The 12263-nt window shown below is 38.0% G+C and overlaps 1 protein-coding gene across 2 annotated transcripts in view; it reads right to left on the reverse strand.

Annotated features, from left to right (window-relative positions):
• LOC127653338 (unconventional myosin-X-like) overlaps positions 1–12263 on the reverse strand; it is a 61756-nt gene that overhangs the window by 11287 nt on the left and 38206 nt on the right. The window contains exons 1-6 of one of the 2 annotated variants that reach the window (XM_052139991.1): positions 9344–9585; positions 9144–9232; positions 6456–6638; positions 4354–4511; positions 2264–2387; positions 985–1309 (exon numbers count right to left, since the gene is read on the reverse strand). In XM_052139991.1, the coding sequence (XP_051995951.1) occupies positions 985–1309; positions 2264–2387; positions 4354–4511; positions 6456–6638; positions 9144–9180 (827 nt within the window). In that variant the 5' untranslated portion in view covers positions 9181–9232; positions 9344–9585. Of the gene's footprint in view, positions 1–984; positions 1310–2263; positions 2388–4353; positions 4512–6455; positions 6639–9143; positions 9233–9343; positions 9586–12263 lie in introns of those variants that run through there. The other variant, XM_052139990.1, reaches the window with a different exon arrangement.

Consider the following 12263-nt stretch of genomic DNA (forward strand, 5'->3'; position numbering starts at 1 on the left):
CTATTTCTTGTCCTAACCGCAAAATTCCCCTCCAAAACAATCAGGGGGACGTTGTAAGGACTGTTTAGTGTGTGTATTTGTGATATGAAATGTCAGGCATTTGGTAATCACATGGAAGGCCTAGGCCCTAGATGTGTTAAGTAAACACATGCGGGACACATCTGGGGGCCTTAGGAGAACACAGAACGCTCCCTCTCTATTACACCAGCTGCCTCTGTAATCAAAGCCCTGTGGTCAACACACCATTTCCTCACTGCAAGGTCGTTTATTTAGCTATTCTCTTATTTGTCTCTCCTCTCCCGTCTTTCCTCCAGGCCTGGCAGTACTTTGATGCTCAATTAGCCATGGGATGCAGAATGCATCGTTCAGTCGTGCCTTTCCCAAACCCCTCAAGGAAAAGAGCAAGTGAACAGGAAATAAACTTTCTAATCCAGTCAGCCTTAGGCAGCTGATATTTCCTACACACTCAACCACAGGACCGGAGACTGCTGTGTGTGTTTATACTCAAGACATTCTAGGTAAAGAGGAAGGTTTATGTGTGTATGTTTGAATCCGGTCAGTGGGTTCATGACTGTATATATCTACTGCAGTGTATATATACGGTGGCCCCAAAATGTATTTGGGCACCTTTGGACACTTAAGACAGACTTAAAAATGTATGCTTTTGTCAGAATTAACTTAACTTTTCTAGCCATTTGTGCAATAAATTTCAACCAATTTGTCTCAAGGTGATTTTCAGTGGATGAAATCATTTTCCCTCAAGTTCACACAGCTGTCCTAGCAGAGTAACCACAAGTGTAGCTCATCACATAAATTATGGATAAGTTCCACTTATGTCTGACAACCAACATGAAGTATAACCAGCATTTTAATTGGTTCCTTAACTGTCCAAATACCTTTTAAGGCCACTGTATATTATCGAACCAAGTTTGAAAACACTGTCGGAACTTAACTCACTTATTATGACCATGATGAGTAACTGACCTCTTCAGGTGAAAGCGCAGGTATTTGAGAATGCTGCAGCTGGGCAGGAAGGTGCAGCTCATGCAGGTGAGCAGCTGCCAGTATCTGAGTTGCAGATTTGGCTGTGTCTGCAGGTGTGTCAGGCTGCGTGAGCGTGAGTTGGTGACACTGGTCTGTTTGATGAGCTGGCAATAGAGCTCGTCTCTCAGCGGTCGCAGATCGAGGCAGGTCTGCAGGATTCCCTGGATTAGAGGAATGGGCTCGCGAGCTGACTCTAACTGCTGGAGACAGTTGAACAGCCTCACCGCCTCCTCACGGACGGATGTATAACCTTTACCAGCCATATCTGCAGACAGAGAGAGTGGGGTGGGTGTTTTAAAATAGGACATATTCCAGGATCAACTTCTTTTGTTGGACTGGAGCAACATTTCTAACCCTAAAACTAGAGGGCAATGATTGGTTGATTAGAACGTTGATGAAGCCCCTTTTCTCTAGTCCTAAAATCGGATTAGTTTAATTAACATGTTGTTCCAGGACCAACAAGAACATTGATTCATGAACATGACCTACTTGGGTGAATAATGTTAAAGGGATAATTCACCCAAAAATGAAAATTCTGTCATCATTTACTCACCCTCATTTTGTTCCAAACTCGTATGACTTTATTTCTTCTGTGGAACATAAAAGGAGATGTTAGGCCGAATGTTAGCCTCAGTCACCATTCACTTTTATTGTGTTGAAAAAAAGATGCACTGAAAGTGAATGGTGACTACAGCTAACATTCTGCGTTACAACATGGAACATCATGAGGGTGAGTAAATAATTACAAAATTTTCATTTTTGGGTGAACTAACCCTATAGGGTTAATTGTTTAAGTAAGCACTGTTTCTTTAACTGCGAGCACATTACTGTCCCAGGGTGTTCATTTTTGTTATATGAAGGTCACATTAACACTTATAAACTTTTTAGCATGGCTTTATCATGCAACTTTTCAAATACCTTCAATTTATAGATCGGTAGCTATGGCAACTCTGCAATTAGTGTTAGCAAAACAAGTCCAAAAATTTTATTTCCACCACAGAATTCTAAAAATATAATAAACATAATTTGAGACGCGATGAAATGTCAGAATAATACCAGGATTCTTCTGTGATGCAAGTATATACACTTTTGGACACTTTTAGTGGACAAATTAAATAATCTAGTGAAAGTGTGAAAAGTGTGTTTTAAGAGAATTTGTTTTCTAAAAGTCCACAGATCCAAAAGTGCCCATAGTTAGATGTCTGTATGCTTGACTTACGCGTGTGGTGGAGACTGCCGTAGGGAAAAGGCAACAGTGGGGCGTAGAGAGGGCTCTGTGTGTACTGTAGGATGGGATTATGCTGATAGATGTTTTCCACAATCTCTGGATTGAATTTATTCTCCTACATAAACAAACAAACAAACACAAAGCAATTCAAGGCCAATAAAACACCATTAAATAAACCAAAAGACAGGTATCTCTGGTTTGAAGTTCTTTGCTACCAGTGCTGGGTAGTAACGGATTACATGTAATCTGTATTATGTAATCCCAGTTTACAAAATGAAGTACTTGCAATTAGATTAAATTACATTTTAAAATACTAGTAATTAGATTACAGTTGCTTTTTATTGATTACATGATTACATATTAATCAGGCAACTGCAGTAAATATTTCATAATTTATTGATCCCTCTAATTATTATTATTTTTAAATATTAGAATTTTTTAATACTAAATCTTAAAATGAATATACGTTCAGTAACTCAAATGTTTTCTTTAGGGGGGAGAGTATGAGACGGTACCAGGTGGCTATAATTACACTGAAAATGGATCAGAAATCCACACATAAATTCTGAACCGACTGCAATAGTGCAGTAAATTTAGTTTTTGAACATTTTTGAAACTGAGTATAAAAGCAATTTGCAAAACTACATGAATGCACTTTTGCTTTTGTGACAACTTTTCAGACTATTATTTGTGACGTTGATTCACATATATAACTGGTCATCTGTTACTACACATGAATGGTGCTTGTAATGGCAACATTGTCGGCGCAATAAATATTTTTGTCTTTTTTATTTAATTTAGAAACAAGCAAATAGCAAGTAAAACACACACACACACACACACACACACACACACACACACACACACACACACACCCACTCAAATGCACGTGACCTCAAATAATCAAGAATTTCGTCAGAATTAGTTCAAAAGTAATCTAAAAGCAATTCAAGAGGTTACGTTACTGACTACAATTTTAGTCATGTCATTTGTAATCTTTACCAGATTACAATTAAGAAGTAATCTTCCCAGCACTGTCCACAATTGTAAACAGCTGACCATTAGTTATGGAATCTACAATTAATTTATGTTTAATATGGATTTGTGAATTTACAGAAGCACTCTTTGACCCTGTGGTCTTCTCTGTATGTGTTTTCATGTATAATGAAAGCTGTTGTGTTAAGTTTTGGGGTGAATGAGGCCAGAATAGTTATGTTGTGGGATATTTGTTTATAACTGACATTATAAATAAACAAGAGGCACCAGAGCAGTTAAATATGACATACCTTAGTTAAAATCTCCAAATGTCCGACAAATTCAAACATTGTCGGACACAATGTCCAGTGAAAATATTAACAAAATGCACAGCAACCCCTTTAATTGATGCCACATTGTACAGTGTGTCACCATGCCAATGATAACAGCACTTCGCTGCCACAGAGGTTTAAACTCCGAAGTTTACAAAGTACTAATCCGCGACTACAACGCATTGAATCTCGCACACTGGCAAAAGCAGCCTGCTTGAGCCTCCTGTTTCGTGTGCCCACAGTGAGAGGCTTCTCACTTCAGAATCGCATTAAAACAGCCTTGCATTGTAATCTTCTGGAGAGGAGGACACCTCTTTGTGTGTCTGTTTATGTGCGCTCTCAATGGGATTCCCAAGTGTTCTTCGGGCTAGCAACTAGCAGCCTATTAATACTGATCTCGCCTAGAGGACAGGCATTACATCATAACAACAGCGTTATTCTGAAGAGCTACTAGCTGCTTTGAAAACTATTTCAAGAGACACAGGATACTGCCGGGCACAGTTATTAGTGTAAAAACACTTGCCAACCAACTAATAATAATATACTGGGGCAACAAGATGACTGTAGGTGGGGTTTAGACAGTTTACACATGCCGTGTATATACGAGTGTCATTGTGACTATGTAAAGGAGCTAAGCTGTCATCTATGCAAATATATATAAATATGCATCCAAGCTGTCAACTATAAGCCTCCTCTTGATATATCTTGCATAGTGTGTCTTATATAGTGTCTGTCTGTGCATTTAGGGTTTGCGTAGGTGTGTGTTTTTCTCACCTCTATGTCTCGAATGAGAAGCTGACTTGGCGTCTCCACTGGCGCTTTGCTGTCAATGACTTTCTGCACGGCACAGGCCCAGTGCACCGCTTCGTTGTAGTGCTTTGTAAAGAGCCTGTAGGAATGCTTACGGCCATACACCGTCAGACTCCAGTAACCTGTCACACAAATTATAATGACCCATAATTTAATGCAGTTCTGCAAAATGAGACATTTGGTAAAAAGCATATGATATAAAAATAGCAATTAAGAGGGCACATGCATAAGCAGAACATACAAAAATTGCAATAAAACCAAGTTTATTCTGGTTCTGATTAAAGACAACCATACTAGAGCTCCAGCATTTTGACAACATCATATTTCATATGCCTGGCCCACAGTAAATATGTCCAGACATTCTTAGAGTGAATTGGAGCTTTTATGAGGCTCTTACCAATATCTAATTTCTCCCTTGTTGTTAACTTTGGCAGTTAAAAAGGAGCTTTTGTTCAAAACTTGAGGCTTTAAAAGACATATGAATTCTTTGCTATCTGTATAAAGCCAACTTAGCCCTAGATTTAGAGACATGGTACTTTTAAAGACTCTACAGAAATAAAGAACTAAAACAAACAACATATTTTAGACTTTATTTTGAAGGGTTGGTCCCTAACAAAAATCTGTTTTCAGAGGTCACCTCAATGAATTTCCATTATGTGACATGCAGTAGAAATGGGCGGATTTCCATTTGTAAGTCAAATTATTTTACTGATTATAGTACAAATGTCTCCAATAAGAGCAAATATTTTTCCGAGATGTGGAACAATGGACGATTCTGCTTTCTAAGCCACCATTCCCCCATTCACCTTTGAATTAGACTTCTTTGAATCCAATGGGAAACAATTAATAGTTACTAATATTTGCCACCCAATCTAGCCAATGACATAATTCAAAGCATAACCAGAAATTATTCACAATAAAATTTCCATGATTTACATTTTTTTTTTTATTGTATACTTAAATTCTCAGATATTTCCATGATCTTTGAAACTCTTTATTTCTCAAGATTTGCAGGTCAAAATATTTGCAGTCCACTGTAGATTAAATTAAAAGACCATCTTTGCTCTATAAGTGTCTGTAGGCATGCCATAGCATTAGACCTGATATTATATGACAACATGTTAGAGTTGCCTTTTAAAAGAAGAAATGGTGTATGCTATGCTGGATAATGAATGACTCCTGATCAACTGCAGCCACTCTACACACAAAGTTTCACTGTCATCACATGCACACTTAAGCTTTTGTCAAGGAAATTCCCTTAACCTAATCTGGGAAAAGTTCAGTGTTGTGGTGCTGGTTAGAAAGTTTGCGTGTGTGTTTCAGAAGTGTGCTATTTGAACACACACACATTTGTCAGTATGACTAAGCAGCTGAGCTTGTCTGGTTATTCCCTACAGTTTCTCCAGACAACAATGAGTCTAATTTTTCTGCCTTCAATTCTCTTTTGGTTATCTCAAACAATCCCCAATTTAATTTCCCCAACCACAGTCTGACCAAAAGAAAGAATTCATGCCATGCAGACATGAGCTACAGTCAACAGTGTCTGTGATCTTTCAATCACACTTTGGTGATACAAATTTAGTGCAACCCCTAAAATAGTGAGTGAAATAAAACATGAAATACAGTGTTTATCATGTCCTGGGCTCTGAAAGGTTGGCTCAGACTGAGAAACATTCTTCAGTAAATCATACTTTTGAGGAAGACCTGCGTACCTACATTTTTCTTAAATCGGAGGGAATGAGGTTACAGGGGCCTTTAGTGAATTCATTTGTGATTATATGTCATGTATAGGATTTGTGTGTGTACTGCCTGGTTGTCTGTAGATATATGTATGTGGATGTAATCAAGGCTGTAACTACCAAGACATTGTGGAGGAAATGTCCCCCAAGTGTTCAGAATAGTGGTTAATCAATGTGGGGTTTTAAATAGATGGTTCAAAATCTTACAAGTTTTTTTCCCAATACTAAGTTACATCACTGGCTGTAAGAGTATACTGTATGTAGTTGTGTACTTCACTGTCCGCTTGATGTTGTGTTTGTGTATTATACTGTATTTGTGTGTGCTACCTGTCTGTTTGTAGGTATGTTTATCGGGCCACAGCACAGAGCAGAGGGAGGTGAGTACAAGCGTGCCCAGTCTTCGAGCGTCTCTGTCCGGGCCGCTGTAGTAATCGAGAGAGTCAACTGTTAACACAAACCAGAACCTCCTCTGACGGAGCCAGCCGCCCTGCACCTCCCGCAGGAGCCAGCCTGACAAAAAATCAGGAATCAGAATAGAAATACAAGTTATTATTGTGTTAAATTCTAATATTTAATATAATAATTACAATAATAAATCAATATAAACAACAATATAATATTTAAATGGACTGCGTTCCAAAAAAAAGTGTAATTTGGCCAAGACCTTTAAGGACTACAGTGGACCTTAAAGAGTCAGATTTTAAGATCAGAGACTGTGAATGAACTGCTAATAATTTATTGTATTAATAATTATAATGTAGCTGCATTGCCAAAACAAAACAAAAATACCTTCGAGACAAGAGACTTGTGCTTTCTGAAAATTGGAATGTTGTGTCCTGATATTATACAGTACAATTTATATTATATTCAAATGAGAATATGCATGTTAAATCTGAAATTAACAATGTATAATATGCTTTATCATGGTTTATGAGCTAGATTGTGGTACTGTTGCTGGTTCAGACTCATGAGTGCTCATGGAAAGAGACGCAACAGCACAAACCCGCATGTCCACATCTAGGCGAGAATGCAGCGTACAAAACCACTGCTTACCCAGCTTAATAGAGGTTTGTGTTAAGGTCACGCTGGGGATATAATCTCCCTCCATACCATCACAAAGTTTGTTGACTATGCACATGAGAGTATCCTAGCCAATAATCAAGAAAGGCTTTGTGGAAAATCCTCATGAAAAAACCTCTGACACCCAGACCATGTTTCCTTTTTTCCGCTGCAGTTTGCACAATCTGCTACCTTTCCCTTTGAATAGGTGTGAGTGTGTGTGTGTGTGTGTGTGTGTAAGCGTGTATTTATCACTTTTTATGTCCCCATAAGAATAGTAAAACCCTAAATATTTGACCTTGTGGGGACATTTTGTCGGTCCCCATGAGGAAAACAGCTTATAAATCATACTAAATTATGTTTTTTGAAAATGTAAAAATGCAGAATGTTTTCTGTAAGGGTTAGGTTTAGGGGTAGGGTAGGGTAGGGGATATAATATAAAGTTTGTACAGTATAAAAGCCATTATGTCTATGGAAAGTCCCCATAAAACATGGAAACACAACATGTGTGTGTGTGCCAGCCAGACAGACTGGGGGAAGACTGTCTTATTTAGCAGCTCTGCATGTCAGCATGAGACAGGCTGGCGGAGTATTTGGCCCACTCTAATATTACACTAATATTACTCTGCCCTACTTATAATTACTCATTACATGTGATTAAGTATTATTGCCAGTACACTGCAGCAAATATCACACATTACTCACATTCACATACTATGAGATCATAGAGGACTAGAAGCTGTGGTCAGCACCTTAAGTGTTGGTTAACTCATGTTTAATGGTCTCAATTGGTGTGCAGAGTGTCAGCCAATCGGTGTGCCACTGATCATGCTTTGAGCTTTACTGCATGTGTGTACATGCATAAATGCATGTAAATAGACATTGTTTAGCCTTCAATACCCTAGACATCAAGCCGTGTTCACTGTGTATTGGGAGGTAATTAAAAGTCAGATTTGAGTTTCATAAAAAGACCAATATTTTCTACTGATATTTCACACTTAATCAGTTATTAGTTCCTTAATATCGAATCTACTGATAAATGCAATCTCTACAAAATCTCAATTTTGATTTTATTTTGGATTTTGATAATTATCATAATATCAGTAATATGTTACAATTATTATAAGTAGCACAATAAAAATAATAATAATAGCAGTTAAAGTATACAATAATAATAATAAATTAGTAATTGTAATAATATTATAATAATTAGTAGTAAAATCCCAAATTGTTATTGTTTAGTCTAATGATTCTTAGCTATACTTAAGTTAACATTGTATTACAAAGCATAGATAAAAAACAAAAATGTTCTGCAAAACTATTCCAGAAAAAACTATTCCTTCCCTGCCCTCTAAGGGGGCTCCGTAAAAAATCATGCAGCCTTACACACTGTCTACACTGGCAGCGTCCGTTGACGCTATGGGACGCGATGCAATGCACAGCAACGGCTTGAGGCTGCCTACACTGTAAGCATTTGTGTTGTTGGCAGTAGTAGTGCCAGCACGTGCAAAATGGAATAGGACACCATTTCACTGTCTGTTGCTTTTAATGCGATACGGCAGTCACGTCGGTGTAGACAGGGTGTTAGAAGAGACAACATTTTCATTTTCCTGTATTAGAACTATAGTTTCACTGTGAATATCATGGTTAACTAAGGTTACTTTAGTAAAACCATGTAAAAAATTTTGGAGGGGCATTCAAATCTTATTGTGAAGGAATGCAAACTATGGCAAGGGAATGCAGTAGGTATCGAGAGGCACGCAAAATTATTTTAGAAAAAAATATCTGCACTCTCCTCTAAGGGGCTCCATAAAAAAGTAGTAAAACAAAGTGCACATTGTTAACACAAATGCATGAAAAAAATTCACCAATGCATGCAAACGTAGCCTAATCACATGACCAGCAAGCCAGATATTAATTGTTAAGAGTTCTTCAGTAGCAGAATTTCATCCTCACCCTTCACAAGCACCTCAGGCTCTTCCTCCACCGGCATCTTGCTCTTCTCTGTGATGAGACTTCTCTTCTCCTCAGGAACTCCTGACACACTGAACAACAAACACAGAACACAACACAGACAGTCAGCAATGTGCCAACTGTAACCCAGTACCTACTGTACGCACCAACCACCCAATACACTTACACATATGCATACATACCTGTCCCCTGAGGGAAGTTAGGGTCAGCATAACACTTCTGCTACTAAAATGGACCCTAACATAGCCTGAAACCACTTCACATATGCATACATTTCACTCACACACACACACACACACACACACACACACACACACACACACACACACACACCCTTCCACCCTCCACCACTATGGCCAGGCAGGCAGGGCTTTAAAGGTCTGGCAGCCAGGGAAAAGACTGAAAATAAACGTGACTAACAGACGCCAAGGACACTCGCACGCAAAAGAAAGAAATAGGAAGAGAGGAAGAGCTGAGGAGAAAAAGAGTGGTCTAGGTGCATTAACAACAAAAGTACTAAAAAGTGCTATTTGGAATTCTTGTGAATAGCAGAATTATGCCAAATAATGGGCTGGTAAAAGATTAGTCAGGTGACGTCTTTAGCTGACAATTGATATATGATATGAACAATACAGAGACCAAAAGCACCTTGAACAAGACAAGTCATGGATGAACATTCGGACAACACACTCAGTCTAAAACACACACATACACTTTGATGCAGTAGCAGAGGAATTGAATCTGACAGTGCTTTGTGAAACCAAACAAGACATTACTGAAGCTCCTGGCATTGGAAGTCATAACTTAATTTAATCATAATTATCTGTTTAATGAGCAGGATTTGCTAATCTCTCCCTCAAATTAGCCATTTGTTAAGTCAATCAAATTGTGAGTCCTAAAAAACTAAACAAATTTCCTCCAGTTGATGTCCTGGAAAAACATCACTTTTGTAACTAGGGATCATATGATCATGGATTGGACGAATACTGGCCTGGTGTATGTACAGGAACTGATGGGGGAGCAAATGGTCTAATCGATCACACACACACACACACCTACACATTTCCATTGACTTCTATTGTTTTTATACTAAGTTATTGTTAGTTATTGAATACATTTTATCCACTATCTCCACACGTTACCATCAAATATAGAACGGATACTCCTACAGAAAGAATCCAGATGGATATTTCACTTAAAATCTTTACGCTGGGAATGAATGAAGATGTTTTCTATAGGATTATTATGATGCATCTCTATTTGCACATGCTTATGATTTGAATCATGGTATATTTGCAAATATAACTATGTACAGTTTACTTTTGGAAATATGTGTAGACATTTTTGTATTGATATAACTGATAGGATGTTCCAAGCTTCTTGGAGAATTTGCCACAGTTCTTCTATCTATTTAGGCTGTCTCAAATGCTTCTGTCTCTTTATGTAATCTCAGACAGACACGATGTTCAGTGGGGGGCTTTGTGGGGGCCATGACATCTGTTGCAGGGCTCCCTGTTATTCTATTCTAATCTTTACTATTTGCAAAAGTAATGTTTGGGAGTCTAACATTTATATTTCCTATTGACACACTAAAGCTGAAGATATATATAATAATCTTAAAACAAATGCCTTTGTGAAACATCTTATGTGCCTAAGACGTTTGCACAGTACTGTATGTCTATAACATTTAGCAAGCATTTGTATATTTTAAGTCAATTCTATTTGGACAAATACGGTAAATATTCCCTCATTATAAATGGAATCAGGTGTGCTATTGTTAACAGGACACTTATGACGATGTAAAACTTTTTGTTTTGCACTGAGCACTTTTTGGCCTCTCAATAAACAAAAAACGTTTAAGACGTTTTCTACACATTGTTTGTGAGCTTCCCCTCTCTATTGGACCATAGTATGATTTTTTGAGCTTGGGAATATAAGCCCTTTCAGTATTTGGTGTGGACATCTTTACAGCATTTGTTCTGCTGTTGGTTTACTGCATTTTAAATTGCCATTAAGACATTATTTAGTATTTTAAGCTGTGTCACTACATTATAGATGATTTCAGGATTTACTTTCCTTGTGGGGATGTTTGGTCCTCATAATGTAGGCCAAAATCTCTCTCCAGAGTTTTACCATGTTGTTTGAACATGTACCATGATAACAACATGCTTTTGGAAATGTACCCTGGTAATACCATGCTATTCTTTTAAGTACCCTGGGGGTACCACATAAATAATATTTACAAGAATGGCACATGATGCTAATCATTCAGTACCATAATAGTATTATCATGGCTTAAGCTCAAGCCATATTACTTTTTGTGACAGACACACTCACAGATTATGTATTTTAAAGCCTGTCAATCTGGCCTAAGTGTATGTAGCCTTATCATTGCCCTCAGATATGATATGTGTATGTCTGATGTATTTTTGTGTTCTTTGCATATCTCTAAGCATATCAATGTTCTGTACATTTATTTACAGGTCTGTTAACGAGTATGTATGTGTGTCATAGAGATGCAGTGGCAGATACCTGTGGATTTGCATCACTCTCTAATTTAAGTTGAAGCTCAGACGGAGTCAAGAGTTTACAGACATCAGTCAGAGGGAGAGGGAGAGAGAGAGAAAGAGAGAGAGAGGGAGAGAGGCAGGCAGTACAAAAAGAGGAAGCCTCTATTCGCAGGATCTGTGAGTGCTGGAATCAGCCAGCTAGAACCTGTCAGAACCAGTTTATGGATCAGAGCGACGTGGAAAGCCAGTCTCAACAATCCGGTTTCAACAAAAAACCTTCCCTATGCCTCAGGCATGAGAATAACCCTCATCCTAATCTAGACCGCATATTACACAGATAAAACAAGCAGAGGTCTATCTCTGATTTAGGCCTCTGGAATGGGCTCAGCATGCAGACATATATAAGCTATGCTTTATAGAGACTTTAGAGGGCAGTATGATCTTTTATGGATGACATGGGGTATAAAATAGAAGATGAGCTTTATGACTCATGTCTCGGGGCTAGAATGGTTTTTATGATCTGTCTAGTCTTTCAGTAAAAATAAAAATGTTTTTAGGAATCTTGGGTTGAGAAAAATCGGGGATGGTGACC

Source organism: Xyrauchen texanus, chromosome 12 (assembly GCF_025860055.1).
Source record: "Xyrauchen texanus isolate HMW12.3.18 chromosome 12, RBS_HiC_50CHRs, whole genome shotgun sequence".
Taxonomy (NCBI): Eukaryota; Metazoa; Chordata; class Actinopteri; order Cypriniformes; family Catostomidae; genus Xyrauchen; species Xyrauchen texanus.